Source organism: Erinaceus europaeus, chromosome 1 (assembly GCF_950295315.1).
Source record: "Erinaceus europaeus chromosome 1, mEriEur2.1, whole genome shotgun sequence".
NCBI classification, from domain to species: Eukaryota; Metazoa; Chordata; class Mammalia; order Eulipotyphla; family Erinaceidae; genus Erinaceus; species Erinaceus europaeus.
Genome location: NC_080162.1, coordinates 180100580 through 180122668, shown reverse-complemented (window position 1 = coordinate 180122668; position 22089 = coordinate 180100580). Strand labels below are relative to the sequence as shown.

Genomic DNA, 22089 nt, shown 5'->3' with positions numbered 1-22089 from the left:
GCAGGTCTGCAGGTGTCTATCTTTCTTGCCTCCTCGCTCCATTTCTCTCTATCCTATCCAACAACAATGATAACAATAAAATAACAAGGGCAACAAACGGAAATAAATAAAGAAATATAAAAAAAAAAAGAAAATCACTAAAAGGTCCGAGGTGAATACCAGGAACTTTCATTAACTCAACGAAATTGACTGACATTGAATTTCAATGCCTTTAGTTTGGAGAGCATTCATGATTGTCAAAGAAAAGCCTCAATGTAGTCGTCCGGGAGGTGGTGCAGTGGTAAAGCTTTGGACTCTCAAGCATGAGGTCCTGAGTTCAATCCCCAGCAGCACATGTACCAGAGTGATATTTGGTTCTTTTTCTTCCTATCTTTCTCATAAATAAATAAAATCTTAAAAAAAAAAAGCCTCAATGTATACAGTCAAAATTAAAATCTGTACCAAGATATGGAAATACATACTTGAAATATATATATATGTAAAGAAAAATTGCATTCAATTAGGGTCAAATATTAATGTAAAATGCATAGAATTAAGTCCATTGCAGAAAAATATTAAAATGTTTTAACAGAAGAGGCTTGAGGGAGCATTTAAAATATTTTTAAAAATTTTTATATATTTATTTTCCCTTTTGTTGCCCTTGTTTTTTATTTATTGTTGTAGTTATTATTGTTGTTGCTATTGATATCGTCATGGTTAGATAGGACAGAGAGAAATGGAGAGAGGAGAGGAAGGATCAGCGTTAAGGATCCCAGTTCGAGCCCCTGGCTTTCACTGCCTGTGAAGCGACTCCCCTGCAGGTGGGGAGTCAGGGGAGTCGCTTCACAGGCAGTGAAGCAGGTCTGCAAGTGTCTGTCTTTCCCTCCCCCCTCCCTTCCCCTTCTCTCTCCATTTCTCTCTGTCCTATCTAACAACGACAGCATCAATAACAACAATAACTACAACAAAAAGACAACTACAATAAAAAGACAACAAGGGCAACAAAAAGGAAAATAAGTAAATAAAATTTAAAAAATATAACTTTTAAAGCTTATTTGCAGTTAGATCTCCTAAATGTCAAAACCAGTTGCACTTTATCTTTGCATTCTGGCACTAGGGCACAGTGAAATGGCACAGAGTAGGGATCCAACACATGTGCTGAATTTTTTTAAAAAATTTTTATATTTATTTATTTTCTCTTTTATTGCCCTTGTTGTTTAACACTGTTGTGGTTATTGATGTCATTGTTATTGGATAGGACACAGAGAAATGAAGAGAGGAGGGGAAGACAGAGAGTGGGAGAGAAAGATAGACACGTGCAGACCTGCTTCACCACCTGTGAAGTGATTGCCCTGCAGGTGGGGAGCCGGGGGCTGGAACTGGGATCCTTATGCCAGTCCTTGTGCTTTGCGCCACATGCGCTTAACCCGCTGCACCAACACCCGACTCCCTACATGTTGAATTTTATCTAACTTCACAAACTGATTGCTGTCAGAATCCTGGCTTCAGATATCAGTTTGGTCAAACGTTAAAATTACAGATCATATCAGACACTATAACAGACAACTAGAATGAGGAAAATGGTGACTATTAAGGAGAAAAGATGAAGACGCTGGAGGATTTAGTCATTTTTTTAGTTTCTTTTTTGCCTCCATGCCTAACACTGGGACTCAGTGACTGCATGACAATTCCATCACATCCTTTTCCTTTCCTTTTTGGGGGGACTATAAAGGGTAAAACAGAGCAATAGAGAGGGAGAGACACAGAGAATCGCCTACAGCACTGCTGCAAGGCCTGTGAAGCTCCTCCTCTGCAGGTGGGATAGGGGCCTGCACCCGAGTCCTAGTTCCTGGTCACATGGGTGCCACCACTGAGAACCTCTACCCTCTATTTCAATGTTTATTTATTCCCTTTTGTTGCCCTTGTTTTATTGTTGTAGTTATTGTTGTTGTTGATGATGTCGTTGTTGGACAGGACAGAGAGAAATGGAGAGAGGAGGGGAGACAGAGAGGGGGAGAGAAAGATAGACACCTGCAAACCTGCTTCACTGCCTGTGAAGCGACTCCCCTGCAGGTGGGGAGCCGGGGGCTAGAACTGGGATCCTTACACCAGTCTTTGTGCTTTTCGACACGTGCGCTTAACCCACTGCGCTACAGCCTGACTCCCCTTCTACTTCTTATAACAATAAGAAGTTTTTTATTATCACTGGGGCTTAGTGTCAACACTACAAATCCACAGATCTTACTGGTCATTTTTCTTTTTATTTTATTTGATTGGACAGAGAAGAAACAGAGGGGAGGATGAGACAGAGAGGGAGAGGAAAAGATACCTGCACGCCTGCTTCACTGCTTGTGAAGCTCCCCCCCTCCCTGCAGGTGGGAACTGGGGAGCTTGAACCTGGATCCTTGGTGTGTACTAAACTGGGTGTGCCACCACCAGGTATGGAAAAACATTGTAGACACCACTAGTGCTGATCTCTTCACTTTTCTCATTGAATCCTACAGCTACCAGCTTGATTTTCAAGAGATACCAAATATATATATTTTAAAGGTTTTATTTATTTATTAATGGAAAGATAGGAGAAAGAGCCAAACACCATTCTGGTACATGTGCTGCCAGGGATTGAACTCTGGACTTCATGCTTGAGAGTCCAATGCTTTACCCACTGTGCCACCTCCTGGACCACAAGGTATCAAATATTAATAGTGATATTAAGCTTTCTAAGTACAGGCTGCTCAGCTTTACACAAAAAGTTTAAAACTTAATGTACAGGGGTAGAACTACGGGAGAGGAAAACATATGGTATAGCTCACATTATAGTGCGCAAGGACCTAGGTTCAAGCCCCTGGTCCCCACCCACAGGGGGAAAGCTTCACAGGTGGTGAAGTAGTGCTGCAGGAGTCTGTCTGTCTCTTCCCCTCTCTATCTCCCCTACCCTTTTCAACTTCTGTCTCTGTCCAAAAAGAAAGAAGAAGAGAAAGAAAGGAATAAAGAAAGAGAACAAGAGAAAGAAAGGAAGAAAGAAAAGAAAATATGACATAGTTAATGAGTAAGGTAGATTTCCAAAAGTCCTTTGGGTAAACAAGAATACAGACAAGGACTTAAAATGAAGCTAAGAAAAACCAGGAGATGGGTGGTGGTGCACCTGGTTAAGCACACACGTTACCATGCACAAGGACAGGGTTCAAACCCCAGCCCCCACCTGCAGAAGGGGGAGATCATGAGTGATGTTGCACTAGGGCAGGTGTTGCTCTCTCCCTTACCTCTCGAGTTCTCTTTCTGTCTAAATAAAATAACCAATAGCAAAGAGGAAACTTTAAAAAAAAAAAAAAAGCTGATCCTAACATCAGACAACGTGTATCTTCCCCCTATTTTATATGTCTAATCTAAGATGGGGCAGGGGAGATAGCATAATGGTTATGCAAACAACTCTCATGCCTGAGGTTCTGAGGCCCCAGTCCCCACCCTCCAACTTCCCCCTCATAAACCAGTGTTGTGTGGGGGGGATAATCTATTCTAAGATGTATATTATTTTCTGCAAAGTTTAATATTCCTAGATGGGCATATATGTCTCAAAAATGGTGTGTGTGTGTGTGTGTGTGTGTGTGTGTGTGTGTGTGTGTGTTTTGGTGTTCCAAACTTATTTTCTTTGGCTGGGGAAAATACCATAATGGGTACGCAAAAAGCCTTTTGTGCTTGAGGTCCCAGAAGTCCCAGATTCAATTTCCAACACCCCTATAAGCCAGAGCTGAGTAGTGCTCTGGTGGTAAAATAGACTTCCTAATTGTAATCTTTACTTATTATTGGGTAGAGACAGAGAAATTGAGAGTGGAGGGGAAGATAAGAGAGGGAAAGAGACAGAGAGACACCTATAGCCCTGCTTCACTGCTAGTAAAGCTTTTCCCTCTGCAGATGGGGACCAGGGGCTTGAACCCAGGTCCTTGCACACTGTAATGTGTGCTACACCAGGTGCACCACAACCTGGCCCCCAAAACCTCACTTTTTTTTAGAAGATATATAAAATAATAATACAAAACAAAAACAAACAAAAAAACTCACACAATGTAAGCGATTATTCTGGGGAAATAAAACAGTTAACACCATGAAACTTCTCATGTAACAATTTCAAGAAACTCAGTTTACAAACAGTTGTTGGGACTGGGCAGTGGCAACTCGATTGAGTGCACACGTCATCATGCACAAGAACCTGGGTCCCCTCATGCGGAGTAGGGTACACTTTCTTTTTCTTTTTTTTTTTATATTTATTTGTTGGTATGCATGAGACCCCTTCTGTTTCATTTGGTTTAAATCCCCCCTGCTTAACACTATTCTATTTACATAACCACTTCATTCTATTTACATAACCACTGTTAACAAGTTCCACCCTCCCTCCAGGGCATTTGTGGTTCAGTGATAGGATTCTCGCCTAATCTGCCCCCTCCTTGTCACACTCTGATTTTTACCAGTCACTTTTCTCTCCACCCTCTCTATGTCACATCCTGTTTCCACCCTACTTGGCAAGTATATATAAAGACAGCATTGTGAGTTTTACTTTACCTTGAGTTTAGCTTAGCTCGTCTTAGATTGTGCTGCGTCCTGCATGAATAAAGAGATACTGCCTACAGCTCAACCATGAGTCCCTGGTCATCTGTTACCCGCCCGTGAAGCCAGCCCCGCAAAAACAACATAACCCGTCGAAAACAACATTTATTTACTCTCTTTTGTTGCCCTTGTTGTTTATTGTTGTAGATATTATTGTTGTTAGTGAGGTCGTCATTGTTGGATAGGACAGAGAGAAATGGAGAGAGGAGGGGAAGACAGAGAGGGAGAGAGAAAGACAGACACATGCAGACCTGCTTCACCACCTATGAAGCGACTCCCCTGCAGGTGGGGAGCCAGGGGCTCGAACCGGGATCCTTAAGCCGGTCCTTGTGCTTTGCGCCAACTGCGCTTTAAGCCGCTGCGCTACCACCTGAATCCCATAGGGTACACTTTCATGAGTGGTGAAACAATGATGCAGGTCTCTCTTTCCCTACCTCCTCCTCCTCCTCCTCTCAATTTTTCTCTATCCTATCTAATACAAAGAAAAAGTGAGAATAGAAAGTAGCTAAGAGTCTAGATGACCTACCATATTAAAATGAACCTTGAAATCCTCTAAATATTGATGTATTTCACTAAAGCAAAAGACTGGGGGTGAGGGGGAGGACTCAGGTCCTGGAATATGATGGCAGGAGAGGACCTAGTGGTGGCTGAATTGTGTGGAAAACTGAGAAATGTTACGTATGTACTAACTATTGTGATTTTACCGTCAACTGTAAACCATTAATCCCCTATAAGAAAAATTTTTTAATCTCTAAATATTAATTTAATAAAAACAACAGTCAGGTGGTCTGGGATGAGGTGCAGTGGATAAAGCACTGGACCCTCCAGCATGAGGTCCCAAGTTCAATCCCTGAGAGCACATCTACCAGAGCGACGTCTGGTTCTTTTTCTCTTCCTATCTTTCTCATTAATAAATAACATCTTAAAGAAAAAAAAAAGAACAGTCCAATTTAGAAAAAAAATACTATAATAAACAAAGCTCCCTAAGCTTTTCAGTAAATTGGTTTCTCCTTTAAATAGAATACAAAGGGAAATCATCTTAGAGAGGGCCTTAAAATGTAGTAACAGTACCATACTATCCCTTCAGTAAGAATGAAAAGAGGGTAAGGATAATCTAGATACTTTAAAGGGGTATCCTAACTCACATGATTTTTCTTTCTGATCTACAAATCTCTCACCCCCTAACTCCTGTCGGATAAGAGAATCTGGATTATTAAAAGAGAATTAAGAGGGGAATGTCTTGAAGCTTCTGCTGATCACCTAGATTCTACTCCTGCAATCTATTCACTAAAATAGGAATGTTCTGGCTCCTTGAAGACACCCCCCCATTTTATTTGACAGAACAGAGAGAAATTGAGAGGGGAGAGGGAGGGAGAGGGAGAGAGAGAGAAACACAGACGTCTGCAGACCTGCTTCAGCATTCATTAAGTGCTTTCCCTGCAGTTGGGCAGCAGGGGCTCAAACCTGGGTCCTTCTGCATGGAGATATGTGCACTTAACCAGGTGTGCCACTGCCCATCCCCTGACAGAAGCTGACAGAATCTGAGTCAGCAGAGGCGAGAAGAGAATTATAATGGCACTTCCTGGTGTCTTGAACAATAAAGACTAAAAACAGAATCACCTGTACATTTTTCCTTACATAAGTAAAATTCACATTTAAAAGCATCTGAAATTTCCTGATTATCAAATTAATTTTCCAACCTACTATTTAACATTATTCTTATCTTTTTTAAAATTTATAAAATGGAAACAATGACAAGCTCATAGGATAAGAGAGGTACAATTCCCACCACCAGAGCTCCTGATCCCATCTTTAAAAGTATCTGAAATTTCCTGATTATCAAATTAATTTTCCAACCTACTACTTAACATTATTCTTATCTTTTTTAAAATTTATAAAATGGAAACACTGACAAGCTCATAGGATAAGAGAGGTTCAATTCCCACCACCAGAGCTCCTGATCCCATCCCCTCCCCTGATAGCTTTCCTATTCTTTAACCCCCCGGGAGTAGGGACCCAGGGTCATTTTGGAATGCAGAAGGTAGAAGGTCTAACACTGATATTTTTTACAGTAAAAACACTAAGTCCCTCCTTCAAATAGGTTATACATTAAAATATTGATTCTACCTAGCTAACAGAAGAGCCACTATCTGGAATAATTCTGAAAAGTCCTACCTTTTCTTTGCAGCTGGACAGCATGCTAATAATGCTAAGACACACTGACTGGACTGAAAGCGCTGGAGACCAGTCTTCCGTTAGAATGGATAAACAGATATGCCCATTGCTATACACATGAGGATGAACAGGAATATTTTCACCAGTAAACATGACCTAAAAAGAATAAAACTCCATTAACAGTCAAATAGTCTTTATGACGAAGATATGTCTTTTCACATCTTTATAGTTTCAAAACCAACATAAAAAAACTGACACAGCCAGTGCCAAAAGCAAGATAAACGCTGCTTGCTCTTTATTCTATTAGCTAAGTACAGGCTCCACTGTACGAATGTACATGTAGGACAGGGGACTTCAGATTAACTACTTCATATTTTATCTTTCAAAATTTCCCTTTAAAGTTTTCTAAATTACCATGTATTTCTAGACCTGTGAAAGACTATTAAGAATGGTTTCCAAAATCTACAAGTTGTTCTCTGAACAAAGAAGTCAAATACACCAAAATCTCAAACAATGAGACTGAATTTTAAATGATAGGAACACATCTTCAAACTGGAAAAATAACTGCTATCCATTTCACCATCTCTAAGCTTTCAAGGCCATTATGATTGGCACAACTTACTACTTATTATTCAGCAACTATGAGCCTGAATGTAAAAACAAAGGTTGAATGATTACAACACTTGCTGTTTTTCTTTCTTTCTTTCTTTCAATTACTGAGAGAGAGAAACAGTAATCATTCCGGTACATGTCGTGCTGAGGGCTGAACTTGGGATCTCATGCTTGAGAGTCCAACACTTTATCCACATGCTATCAAGTCCTCTTAACTGTTTTTCTTTTCTTCTTCTTCTCTTTTATTTCCCCCAGAGCACTGCTCAGTTCTGGCTTATGCTGGGGGGGGGTGTGTGTGTGTGAAACCCAGGACTTTGGAGCCTCAAGCATGACAGTCTCTTTGCATAACCATTATGCATCTGGCACGCCCCCCCCACCCCAAACAACCCTCCCCCCCCTTTTTTCCCTTCCCCCTCTTCTTCCTTTTATTTTTACTCCCAGAGCCTGGCTCAGGTGTGGCTGATGGTGGTGCTGAGATTGCACCTGGGTCCTGGAGTCTCAGGCATGAGAGTCTGTTTGCAGAACCATCAGGCTGTCTTCCCTGTCCTTGTTTGCTCTTTCTCCATCTGACCTCAGCACTGTTTTGAGTTTTCTCCCCTAAGATTTATTTATTTATTTTAAAAGAGAGCGTGAGAATAAGAGTGTGGGGGTTCAGCAACAGAACACAGAGAACACTGTAATGGCAGATGAAGTGCTGGGGCAGGAACTGAACCGAAGGGCTCACATATACAAGCCCTGCACTCTATCTGCTGTGTGACTTCTTGGCCACTCAGCACTGTCTGATAAGCAATATTTCAATATTTTTTCTCTATCCCTTATAAGTCAACATTTTAATAAAGTAGTGTTACTTAGACATATCTGAATATAAGTAAAGGACATGTTACAGAGCACACGGACCCAGGTTCAGGACCAAGATGTCGGGCCCCACCTACAGGAAGAAAGCTTCATAAACAGTGACTGCAGTGCTGCAGGTATCTCTTTTTCCTCTCTCCTTCCCTATCATTTCTATCTCTGTGTAATAAATAGTCTTAAGAACAAACAAAAACAACAACAACAAAAACAACAACAACAAAAACAACAACAAACAGTGGTCCGGAGGTGGAGCAATGGATAAAGCACTGGGCCCTCAAACATGAGGTCTCTGAGCTCAAACCCTGGCAGCACGTGTACCAGTGATGTTTGGTTCTCTCTTTCCCTCCTATCTTCCTCATGAATAAATAACATCTTTAAAAAAGGGGGGGGGCGGGTGGCGCAGTGGGTTAAGCGCAAGTGGCGCAAAGCGCAGGGACTGGCATAAGGATCCCGGTTCGAGCCCTCGGCTCCCCACCTGCAGGAGAGTCGCTTCACAGGTGGTGAAGCAGGTCTGCAGGTGTCTATCTTTTTCTCCCCTTCTCTGTCTTCCCCTCCTCTCTCCATTTCTCTCTGTCCTATCCAACAACGAATTGCTTCAACAAGGGCAATAATAATAACCACAACAAAGTTACAACAAGGGCAACAAAAGGGGGGAAAAATGGCCTCCAGGAGCGGTGGATTCATGGTGCAGGCACCGAGCCCAGCAATAACCCTGGAGGAGGAAAAAAAAAGGGGGGGGGGAGTCGGGCGGTAGTGCAATGTTTCAAGCGCATGTGGAGCAAAACACAAGGACCGGCGTAAGGATTCCAGTTCCAGCCCCGGCTCGCCACCTGCAGGGGTGTCACTTCACAAGTGGTGAAGCAGGTCTGCAGGTGTCTATCTTTCTCTCCCCCTCTGTCTTCCTCTCCCCTCTCCATTTCTCTCTGTCCTATCCAACAACAAAGACATCAATAACAACAACAATAATAATTACAACAATTAGAAAAACAACAAGGGCAACAAAAAGGGAAAATGAATAAATAAATATTTTTTAAAAGTCTTTAAGTAAAAAAGAAAAAAACTATCTACATGAGCATCTGAACAAGCAGGAAAGTAAATTTATATATCCTAAGGAATCTGTAAGCAAGGTTCAAGGTAGGATGAAGAATAAGTAAGTCTTATTTTGTAAAAATAATCCACCAATTTAAAGTGAATTTTATGGCACAAGATATACCATTTTTATTCTGTGTTTTAAGCAGTAATTACTAATTTCTGACCTGGCCTTAAAAGAGGAGGAGGAGGAAACTCAGGGCCAGCAGAAGAGCTCACTTGGATGGTGAGTTTGCTTTGCATGTGTATGACTTATGTTAGAGCCTGTCTCCCACCATAATGAAGGAAGCTTTGGCGTTACGGTATTTTTCACTCTCTAACTGAAATAGCCTGGAAAGATAAAGCACCAGTGAGGACAAATACAAAACAAAACATAAACTGAATGTCTAGATAAAAAAATACAAATTCAAGATGACTGGGGAGGTGGCTCAGCAGGCAGAGCCAGAATGTGCACAAGTGAACTCTAGGGAATTGTTTCTGGTCACACACATGCCAGCAGGGCTCTGGTCTCACTCACATAAAATAAATCTTAACAACAACAAAAATCCAAGAGATTTGATAAAGATCATCAAATAGAACCAATAATATCAAATACAGACAATACCTTAACCCTGCAAACTACATTCAAATATACCAAAACCTTAGTTATGACAGAAACTGATTAAATATATATTGCTCTAGGCACTGCCTTTTTTCCTTTGACAAAGCAGAAAAGAGAATCGGTGAAATATACAAGCCAGAGTAAGAGATGCCATTATTCAATATGGAACAAGTTATGGGATATAGACACAAGTAGGGGTTTTGCATTTATTTAAAAATATCTATTCATAAGATTGATCTTATTAACTTTTTGAGGAGATAGCATACCAACTATGTACAAAACAAAAAACAAAAAAAATATTTATGCCTGAGGCTCTGGGCAGGTCACAGGTTCAATTCTCTGTATTAGGTTAAGTCAGGGCTAAGCAGTTGCTCTGCTTAACAGATTTTTTAAAAACAAACATTGAATTTTATTAGTAGTCTGAATATGACATTTACATTTAATTATCAGTCTTTCATACAAGGAGGAGGCCTCTCTTATTTCAAGTATAGTACTTCAGATTCATTTCCTTGACTTTTGTTAATATAAGAAAACAAAAGAGGATGGGCGTAGATAGCATAATGGTTACACAAAGAGACTCTCATGCCTGAGGCTCCAAAGTCAGTCCCAGGTTCAATCCCCTGAACCACTGTAAACCAGGGCTGAGCAGTGCTTTGGTGGTTAAAAAAAAAAAAAGTCTTCTCAAAGGAATGACAAAACAATTGCTTACTATCTTTAACCTCTGGTCTTCTACTTTCCATTACTAACGATTAAGGTTGGCGGGGAGGTAGTTAGTGGCAACCTAGTTGAGAGCACACATTACAATGTGAAAGGATGGATCTGGGTTCAAGTTCCTGGTGACCACCTTCAGGGATGAAGCAGTTGTCTCTGTTTCTTTTTTTGTCTCTCTCTCTCTCTCTCTCTTTTTTTTTTTTTTTTTTACTGGAGCACTGCTCAGCTCTGGCTTATACTGATGTGGGGGACTGAACCTGAGACTTTGAACTTTGGGGAGTCTGTTTTCATAACCATTATGTTATCTACCCCCACCCTCTTTTCTTTCCCTCTCTTGTCTTCCCTTCCCTGCCTTCCTCTCTCAAACAACCAAAAAAAAAAACAGGAAAAATGAGTCCCAATGATAACTCTGGTATCATCCTCCCCAACACACACACACATTAAAATATTAAAATAAGAGTAAAACCCCAAAGTCAGGGATGTCAAATTACTTCCTCTGTCTGATGGAAAGGACCCCTTATTTGAAGTATACCATTTAGATTAATCATTCCCGATGGTGCTAATGCATTTTTTTCATTACTTTTGTAGAAGTGTAGCTCTGCACAACAAACTGCTTAAATGGTTGCACATACAGTTAACATTGAGTCTGCTCATAATTTTTAAATTACATTTTCAATAAATATGAACTATAATTTATTATATCATATGCATTTGAGATCCTACAATGCCTTACAGATGTGTCTGGTATAGGAGTATATTGATCTCAGGAGGAGACTGGATCTACTTTGGGTTATTCATTCAAATACAGAATGCCTTTGACCAACAGGATATTTTCATTAAGAACACAATTAACACCAATAACCCTGGTCACAATTACTTTTTTTTTTAATTTTTTAAATATTTATTTTCCCTTTTGTTGCCCTTGTTGTTTTTTTATTATTGTTGTTATTGATGTCGATGGAGAGAGGAGGGGAAAACAGACACGGGGAGAGAAAGATAAGACACCTGAAGACCTGCTTCACTGCCTATGAAGCGACTCCCCTGCAGGTGTGGAGCCAGGGGCTCGAACCGGGATCCTTATGTCGGTCCTGTGCTTTGCACCACATGAGCTTAACCCGCTGCGCTACTGCCCGACTCCCCACAATTACTTTTTTAAAGGATATTTCTTTAGTACTAAGGTCTCCACTTTTAAGTCAAGTGGGATAGTACCTTGAAGGCACCCCCCCATATTCAAAGAACTGTCAACTTTGTTAACAAAAGTGAATCATTGTATTAGCAACCATCAAGGGAAATACACAAATGGCCAAATACAAAGGTGTAATGACAAGCTCTGACTAACCAATGCATAGAGCAGAAGGAAAGAAAGCAGTGTTCCTGGAGGAAATCATTATAAACAAAGCTGCAAGGCCCAAGAACCTCTAAGTATGCATGAACCAAAAGTAAATCAGAAGAAAAGGTAAGGGTCAGTACAAGACAGCCAGCTCCAACAGAAGCAGCAGACAATCTATAAGCAAAAAGAGTCAGGAGTCAAGACTGAAATCACTTTGAAGACAGAGGAACTGACACTAAAATAAATAAGATCTCTTTAGCTCTTTAAGGACTTTTTTTTTTTTAAGGACTTTTTGTTACTTTAAGGAAGCCAAGCAGGTTCTGAAAATTTTCAGAGATGAATGAGTCAGCTGTTTCCAGAATTCAAAAACTTTACTTTGGGAATTCCAATTAATTGATAAACCAAAGCAGATATGCCAACTGAATACAATGGATCTGACACCACACGGAACAAATAGAAACCAAGTGAATTTCTGTTTTACTATCTCATTCAAGATAGTTACTTCAATTAAATGTATTTATTTTGTGGCATTGGGAAATGTTCTCAGGGCCTCAGGCATGCACAACTCCTGGGATAAATTTACTGTTCTTTATTAGGGGTTGGGAATGCAAGATAGAGTGAAGAAAAAGGAAGAAAAAGGCACACAGAGAAGCAGAAAAGGCATCCCAGCACTGCTCTACTATCTATGGGTCTCCCTGCCTGGTGCCATGCAGGGTGCTCCCATAATGTTCAAGGGTTCAAAACTCAGGGTCTTGACTCTACCTGGTGGGTCATCTCCTGACCTGATTACATTTTAGATTATTAAAATATTTAACAAGATGAAAAAGATAGTAGTAATGTATGCAAATCACATCTAAACCTCTGAGTCTGCGTTAGAATCAGTCCTCAGATAGCTTCAAGTTTCAAAGATCACTCTGCAGGGCTCGTTTTCAACAGCAGGTATGAACTGAGAGCTATAGCCAGGATTCATATAATTGTGAAGATTAAGTATTAAGTCATGATTCCAGCTCCACAACCACCATAAGCCAGAGCTGAGTGGTACTCAAATTTTTTTTAAAAGATTTTATTTATATATTAATGAGAAAGACAGGAGGAGAGAGAAAGAACCAGACATCATTCTGGTATATGTGCTGCTGGGGATTGAACTCAGGACCTCATGCTTAAGAGAGACCAGTGATTTATCCACTGCGCCACCTCCAGGACCACACTGGTACTCAAACCTTTATCTGTGTTTTTCTCTTTTAATGTTTCTCCCATTAAAAATAAATAATTTTTTTTAAAAAATAAGTTGTTGGGACCAGGTAGTGGTGCACTTGGTTGAGTGGCCATGTTATAATGTGCAAGGACCAGGGTTCAAGGCCCTAGTCTCCACATGCAGGGGGAAAGCTTCACGAGTGGTGAAGCAGTGCTGTCTCTGTCTCTCTTCCTCTTTATCTCCCCCTTCCCTCTCGATTTCTGGCTGTTTCTATCCAATAAAGAAAGGTAATAAAAAACAGAAAATAAAAGTTAAAAAATAGTAAGCTATTTGTTATTGCGAAAGGCTAACTTTGAAAAGTCCAAAGGTAGTTTAAATATAGAGGTCCAATAAGGGTATGAAATTACATCTCAGAAGTTGTATACAAAGTAATAAGAGCTGGGAGCTAACTCCTTAAGAAGGTTAAAGACGGGAGTCAGGCGCTAACACAGTGGGTTAAGTGCAGGTGGTGTGAAGCGCAAGGACCAGCGTAAGGATCCTGGTTGGAGACACTGGCTCCCCACCTGCAGGGGAGTCGCTTCACAGGTGGTGAAGCAGGTCTACAGGTGTCTATCTTTCTCTCCCCCTTCTCTCTCCATTTCTCTCTGTCCTATCCAACAATGACAACATCAATGACAACAACAATAAAAAACAAGGGCAACAAAAGGGAAAATAAATATAATAAAAAAATTTTAAATAAAAAAATTTTTAAAAAAAGGTTAAAGACATTAGAGAACAGTTAAGAAGAATAAGGAAGGGGGCCAGGTGGTTACCTGCCTGGTTGAATGTACATGTTACCCAGGTTTGAGCCCCTGATCACCACCTGCATGGGGAAAGTGGTGAAGCAGTGCAGAGCTATTTCTCCCTTCCCTCCCTCTCAATTTCTGGCTGAGACCCAATAATAAAAATTTTTTAAAAGCCTGCATGGCAAGAAAATAAAAAGAGTAAGGAAGTGCTTAAGCAAATGGCCTGAGCATACCATGTGTGGGGAAGGGAGAGAGGAAGAGGTTCACAAGTGTTAGAGCAGCCGCAGGTACCTCTCCTGTCTCTGTCTTTCACTCTTTTTCTTTGTTTTTTGTTCATTTGTTTGTTTATTATCTTTATTTATTTGACAGAGACAGCCAGTAATCAAGAGGAAGGGGGATACAGAGAGACAGAGAGACACCTGCTGCCCTGATTCACCACTAGTGAAGCTTTCCCCCTGCAAGTGGGGATGGAGGCTTGAACCCAGGTCCTTGTGCATTGTAACATGCTCGCTCAACCAGGTGCGCCATCACTCAGCCCTCTTTCACTTTCTGCCAAAACATGTGCACTGGGGCGGGGGGGGGGGGGGGGGGGGCCCGCACACACTTGGCCACTGGAAGCAGTGGAATTACTCTGAAGGCACTAGGCCCCAGCAATAACACCAGTCTCAAAACAAACATGGCATGAGGTCCTGAGTTCAATCCCCAGCAGCATATGTACCAGCGTGATGTCTGGTTCTTTCTCTATCTCTCCTTCTATCTTCATGAATAATTAAATAAAATCTTTTTAAAAAACTATTTAAAAAAAGAATTGGATTCTTATGTCTTAAAAATCCAACTCTTTACAGTACCATACAATAATACAAAAATCACAAAAAATATTGTTACATTCTAATTAAAATAGCAATGAGATAGAATTTTCTACAAAAACAGTCTATTTTATTATGTGGAAAACTGAGAAATGTTATGCATGTACAAACTATTGTATTCACTGTTAAATGTAAAACATTAATCCCCCAATAAAGGAAAAAAAAATTTTAAAGCCTATTTTAGCATTTAAAAAGCTGGATTACAACTATTTGAGAAGTTTTATTATCTTTCTTTAAAAATATATATGTTGGGGGCCGGGCAGTAGCGCAGCAGATTAAGTGCATGTGGCGCAAAGCACAAAAACCGGAGTAAGGACCCCAGTTCAAGCCCCTGGCTTCCCACCTGCAGGGGAAGTCGCTTCACAGGCGGTGAAGCAGGTCTGCAGGTGTCTATCTTTCTCTCCCCCTCCTTTTTCCATTTCTCTTTGTCCTGTCCAACAACGATAGACAACAAGGCCAACAAAAGGGAAAAAATGGCCTCCAGGAGCAGTGGATTCATAGTGCAGGCACTGAGCCCCAGCAATAACCCTGGAGACAAAAAAAAAAAAATTATATATATATATATATATATATATATATATATATATATATATATATATATATATGTTGTGACATAGCACGGACTTTGGGACAATAATTAGCATATGGCTGACATCAGCCTATGATCATAGTATGTGAACTTACACAAACCCACAGAGGATTGTGGGTGCACTCTAACTTATTTAAGCGCTTGCTGGGTGGAAGTTGGCCTCTTTTCCTGAGCTTCACTCTTCTGGCTCCCTTGCATGCTCAAGGTGCCTGCCGTGGCAGCTTCTCCTGCGAACTGAACATGTGTAGGCGAGCTCCAGTAAACTAAACTTATAAGACTCTCCTCTACGGCCATAATGAGTGACCTATATCTCTGCTGATAACTGCCTATCTTGCTGTAAAATATACAGGTCCATACTGCTGTATTGCCATGTAATAAACCTTTGACTGTCTTAAACTCTCACCAAGCCATGCCCACATCTTTTTCTTTTAATTACAATAATTTATATTTTATTTATTATTGGATAGAGACCGAGAAAAGTTGAGGGAAGGGGGAGATATAGATGGAAAGAGACAGAGAGACACCTGCAGATCTGCTTCACCACTTGTGAAGCTTTCCCCCTGCAAGTGGGGACCAGGGGCTTTCACCTAGGTCACTGTAATGAGTGCGCCTATCCAGGTATGTTGCCGATTGGCCTCGGAAGCTTTATTATCCAGAACAATTCATCACCTAGTCAATACTACACGAAGTTAACATCGTTATTCACTCATCTAATAAGTCAGAACTCTGGAAATCATCCTAAATTCTCCCCTCAATTATTCATTTACCACAGTTAAGTAGTCCTCAAAAATATTCCTCTATGCTGCCTAGGGAGTTGGAGCACTGGGGGGCTTTGGAATTATAAACATGAAGCCACAAATTTGATGATTCCTGGTATCACATATGCTAGCATACAGGTCTGGCCTCTCCCTCACACCCCCCACCATATATATGTATCATGAAAATAAATTAAAAAAAAAAACACCTCCTCTACTACTATTATTCAAGTCCCAGTATTAAATCATTAATTGACTATACCTCAAATTATGATAAAACTTGGGAATAAAATCCAGAAATTTAAAGTCTTAAAATCTATTCTGTTTTTGCAATGCCAGAAGGTTACAAAGACAGCATTATCAATGCAAAAAAATCAAAGAAGTGTTTCTTTCAGAAAAATGCTGATACCTAGTGGTTCTGGAGACAGTTCAGTGGATATGACACTGGACTCTCAAGCATGAGGTCCTGAGTCAATCCCCAGCAGCACATGTACCAGAGCGATGTCCGGTTCTCTCTCTCTCTCTCTCCCTCTCTCTCTCTCTATCTTTCTCATTAATAAGTAAATAAAGTCTCTGTGATCCAGGAGGTGGTGCAGTGAACAAAATATTGAACTCTCAAGCATGAGGACCTGAGTTCAATCCCCAGCAGCACATGTATCATGTATCAGTGATGTCTGGTTCTCTCTCTCCTTGTATCTTTCTCATTAGTAAATAAATGAAATCTTTTTAAAAAATGTAAATAAAATCTCAAAAGAAAGGAAGGGAGAGAGAGAAAGGGAAGAAGGAAAATAAAGATGCCGCTGTCAATGGCCTGTCCTACAGCATCTCGCCTCTCTAGGACAAGCCCCTCTGGCTACTCCCAAATGCTGCGCTCTTGCACAACCCTTGGGTCCGCAGCACATTTCCACCTCTCGTTCTGCTAACATCAATGGATAAGAAGACACTCATTTTCTCAGACGTACAAATGCAACAAAGCTCTAGTCCCCTAAAACAAACAAGATGGACTGTAAGTAAAATAAAGGATTAAATGCATTCATGTAATTATCATTTCTTTTAGTTAAAAAAAAAAAATCACTAATTGAGTTTTCTATAAATCCAAAAATTATAATAAAAAAAAAATTAAAGGTAGTTACCTGAGGAGAGTCAAAAGGATATCTACTACTAAATTTAAATAGAAGTTGAAACTTTTCCCCTTCATATAAGGTACCTGGTGCACCTTCCATGTCTACAATCCACCTAGAATAGAAAAAAAAAAAAATTAAAAAACTTCAGAGAAGAGGTCTTGGGGCAAGGAGAAAAAGAACACTGAGTGCTCCCTCTGTGGCGGGTGTTGAGTAGGCTTCATTCATGTGATAGTGACTGAACACTAGTATCCCCTACAGCTTTCCGAGTATTAACACTCCTGGTTCTATTCCCTTCTCTCACGTGAGTTAAATTAGATCAAGGTTAGATGCTAGCAAAGAACTGAGACAAACACAGTTATGAAAAGGACAAAACAAAAACCAAATTTAGTTATGCTGACACTACAGTCTGTGCTATTCCCATTCAATTTGCTCTTCCTTATTTTTTCATAATATTATTCCAGGGCAAGGGAGATAACACAATAGTTATGCAAACAGACTCTCATGCCTGAGGTTTTGAGGTCTCAGGTTCAATCCCCCACACCATCATAAGCCAGAACTTCAGATCTGGTTAGAAACAGAGATAGAGATAGAGGCAGAGATAGAGAGAAAGAGAGAGAGATAGAGGAAGGAAGGAGAAGGAAGAAAGGAAAGAGGAAAAGTTAAAATACTATTCCTATAATTAGTGAAAATATACAAAATATATATATATTTTTTAGTTTCCAACAGGGTTTTCCACTGCTCACCTTCCCTCTCTCTCTCTCTCTCTCTCTCAACTGTTTTATTTGATAAGACAGAGAAAATTGAGAGGGAAGGGGACAATAAAAATGACAATAAAAATGAAGAAAGACATCTGCAGCCACGCTTCACCATTCAAGAAGCATCTCCCCCTGCTGGTGTGGCATAGGGACAGAAGCCCTTATATTTGGTAATACTTGGTAAATTATAACACACTACCTTTCTATTATCAATTATATTGGAAACAACAGAGAAGCAGGTTATCAGCAATAATTACAGAAAATCCAAAATTCAGACTAATTTTTCTAGAGTAGTCTAGAGAAGACAAAGCAGGAAAAAGAACCTAAGCTGACATCAGGCCATCTAACTGATGCTATTCAAGATTAAGATTCTATGTGATTTTTATTGTTTTTCATGTTTCAATTATTTAATAAAGCCCAGAGTAAGTTTCTAGGGCATCTATGCAAGTTTACTGTTTCATACATAAAAGTCATTACTATATAACTGTTTAGATGTGTATTTATTATGTGTATTATTCTTGTTCTTATTTTTTTAGAGGCAGAGGGAACACAGAAATAAGAAAGATAGTGGCAAAAAATGATCCAAAGTCATTATTTAAAAGTTCTAAATTGTAGCTGTCTTCTATACTTACTGTATTGTATGTCTTTCAGATTTTGTATTTAAATACAGGGAAAACAAAGTTTAATATTGAGAATACAATGTGAAATTTCTATTCACAACCCCAGATACTACAGACTTCAGTTTATCATACTTGTAAATCAATAATCAAAATAAGCACATTTACTGATTTACAAGTTAATACATATTAATTCTTAAGTGCATAGCTAGGGCCTGAGAAAATGTTTATGCAAAAAGCCTTTCATGTCTGAGGTTGTGAAGTCTCAGGTTTAATTCCTGGCACTACCAATAGCCAGAATTATGCAGCACTCTGGTCAAACAGAAAACAAAAAACAAATCAAAGAAAACAAAAATACAACCTATGTCTTTTATCTTTTTTTAAGATTTACTAGGGGCTAGATGGGGACATTCCTGGTTGAGTGGATATAATACATAAGCCCACTGTTCCCACCTTCAAGGAGGAAAGCTTCATGTGTGGTAGGGCAGTGCTGCAGGTGTCTCTTGTTCTCTCTCCCTATCTCCTCTCCTCTCGCAATTCATCTCCATCCAAAATAAATAAATAAATAAGCAAATAAATAAATCACTTTTGTACAAGGTTTAAGGACTGAGTTGTGGCACATGTGGTTAAGTGCTTATTACCATACGCAAGGACTCGGTTCAAGCCTTCAGACCCCACCTATGGGCGGAAGGCTTCATGAGTGATGAAGCAGTTCTGCACTCTCTGTCTTCCTCTCCCCCTCTTTACCAGCCCCTCAATTTCTCTTCCCAAATAAAATATGGTCTTCTGGGCAGGGGCAGATAGCATGATGGCTATGCAAAGAGACTCTCATGCCTGAGGCTCCAAAGTCCCAGGTTTAATCCCCTGCACCACCATAAGCCAGAGCTGAGCAGTGCTCTGGTTAAAAATAAATAAAAAAAAATTGAAAAAAAAATAAGGTCTTCTTAAAAAAGGATTTATTATATTTATTTCACAAGAAGGCTAGAACATCACTCTGGCACATGTGATGGCTGGAAACAAAACACAGGACCTTGTGGTCTGGGAGATGGCAAAGTAGATAAAGCACTGAAATCTCAAGCATGAGGTCCCAAGTTCAATCCCCAGCAGCACACACACCAGAATACCAGAGTGATGTCTGGTTGTCTGGTTCTTTCTCTCACTGTTTCTCCAGGTGGCCATTTTTCCTTTTTCTCTTTTATTTGATAAGACAAGAGAGACACTGAGAAGGGAGGGTGGGGTAGAGACACCTGCAGCTCTGTCAGACCACTTATGAAGATCTCCTCAGATGGAAACGAGGCTTGAAGCTGGGTCCTTGCATATGGTAACCTGTGTCCTCAACCAGAGGTGCTACCACATGACTCTCCCCTTATTTGAAGGTTGGTACTTCGTAGTCATCAAAATCCCTCTGAGATCCTGCCCCTAGATACCACTATGCTGAGTAATAGCCCAAGAAAAACAAAACAAAAATCAGAGGATTTCCTGCTGCCCTCTACGTTTAAAAGATAAATTTCAAGACACATAGTATTACCATAGTTTTACATTTGACCTATTTATTTATTTATTTTTATTTTTTCTTTTTATCAAGAGCACTGCACAGCTCTGGCTTATATTGGTACAAGGGATTGATTTGTGACTTCAAAGCCTCAGGCAAGAAAGTCATCACCATTATGCCATCTTCTTGGCCCCAAACACAGCTTTTAAAAAATAGGTGGGAGCCGGGCTGTAGCGCAGCGGGTTAAGCGCAGGTGGCGCAAAGCACAAGGACCGGCATAAGGATCCTGGTTCAAGCCCCCAGCTCCCCACCTGCAGGGGAGTCGCTTCACAGGCAGTGAAGCAGGTCTGCAGGTGTCTGTCTTTCTCTCCCCCTCTCTGTCTTCCCCTCCTCTCTCCATTTCTCTCTGTCCTATCCAACAACAATAATAACTACAACAATAAAACAACAAGGGCAACAAAAGGGAATAAATAAATAAAATAAATATTAAAAAAAAGGCAAGAATATAGCACCAGAGTAAAAGGCTCTGGGGTGGGTGGGAGGGGGAAATACAGGTCCTGGAAAAGGCTGACAGAGGACTCAGTGGGGGTTGTATTGTTATGTGGAAACTGAGAAACATCATGCATGGCATGTACAAACTATAGTATTTACTGTAGAATGTAAAACATTAATCCCCCAATAAAGGGGAAATTTTTTTTTTAATTTTTAAAAAATAGTCAAGCAAGTATCTTCCAATATCTAAGCAAGATTGTCAAGGAGTAATCTTTAACTTATGCTGAATGATTTTAAATAACTTTTTATCAATTAAAAGCATTAGATGGGCCATGCTGTGGTGCACCTAGTTAAGTGCACACAATACAGCGCACAAGGACCAGGGTTCAAGCCCCTGCTCCCCACCTGCGGGGGGAAAGCTTCAAGAATGGCCAAGCAAGACTGAAGGTGTCTTTCTATCTCCCTCTCTATGTCCACCTCCCCTCTCAATTTCTGTCTCTATCCAATAATAAATAAATAAGAAATTAAGAATTTAGATAGAACAGTGATTTGTGTAACATAGTTTCATGCCTGAGGATCAGAGGTCCCACGTTCAAGTCCCAACACCACTATAAACCAGAGCTAAGCAGCGCTCAAGAAAAAAGGAAGAAAGGGTAAAGAAAAGGAGAGAATAATTTAGAAAATTATAAAGAAAACAAAAATTGTCCATGGGCAGGGGTAGATAGCATAATGGTTATGTAAAAAGACTTTCATGTCTGAGGCTCCAAAGTCCCAAATTCAATCCCCTGCACCACCATATGCTGGAGTTGAGCAATTCTCTGGGAAAATATTAATTAATTAATAATAAATAAAATAAAAAGTAACCTATTTTTTAACTTTTTTTTTTTTAAACCAGAGAACTGCTCACTTCTTGAACCTGGAACTTGGGAACCTCAGGCAAGAGAATCTCTTTGTATAATCATTATGCTATCTACCCCCATCCTTTAAAAACTCTGTTTAAGGGGCTGGGCAGTGGTGCACCTGGTTGAGTGCACATGTTACAATGTGCAAAGACATGGGTTCAAGTCCCCAGTCCCCACCTGCAGCAGGAAAGCTTTGCGAGCAATGAAGCAGTGTTGCAGGTGTCTCTATCACCCCCTTCCCCTCTCAATTTCTGGCTGTCTCTATCCAATAAATAATAAAGATAACCTAAAAAGTAAAAATTCTTTTAAATTTTGTTAAAAAAAAAAAAGTTTTGTGGTGCGTGAAGTGGCACGGTGGTAAAGCTTTGGACTCTCAAGCATGAGGTCCCAAGTTCGTGTCCCGGCAGCACATGTGCCAGAGTGATGTCTGGTTCTTTCCCTCTCCTCCTATCTTTCTCATAAATAAATTTTAAAAAAATCTTAAAAAATAATAATAATAAAAAAGTTTTAAGTGGACCAGCAAGATTGCTCACCAGGCAGGGTGTGTGCCTTACCACACTACGTGA

General features: G+C 40.1%; 1 protein-coding gene across 2 annotated transcripts in view; it reads right to left on the bottom strand.

Moving 5' to 3' along the window:
* The window catches only part of UBE2W (ubiquitin conjugating enzyme E2 W), a 59093-nt gene that overhangs the window by 16235 nt on the left and 20769 nt on the right, over window positions 1-22089 (bottom strand). For both annotated transcript variants that reach the window (XM_007538766.3, XM_016195091.2), the window contains exons 3-4: window positions 17275-17377; window positions 6757-6912 (exon numbers count right to left, since the gene is read on the bottom strand). In XM_007538766.3, coding sequence (XP_007538828.1) covers window positions 6757-6912; window positions 17275-17377 — 259 coding nt within the window. The remainder of the gene's footprint in view (window positions 1-6756; window positions 6913-17274; window positions 17378-22089) is intronic.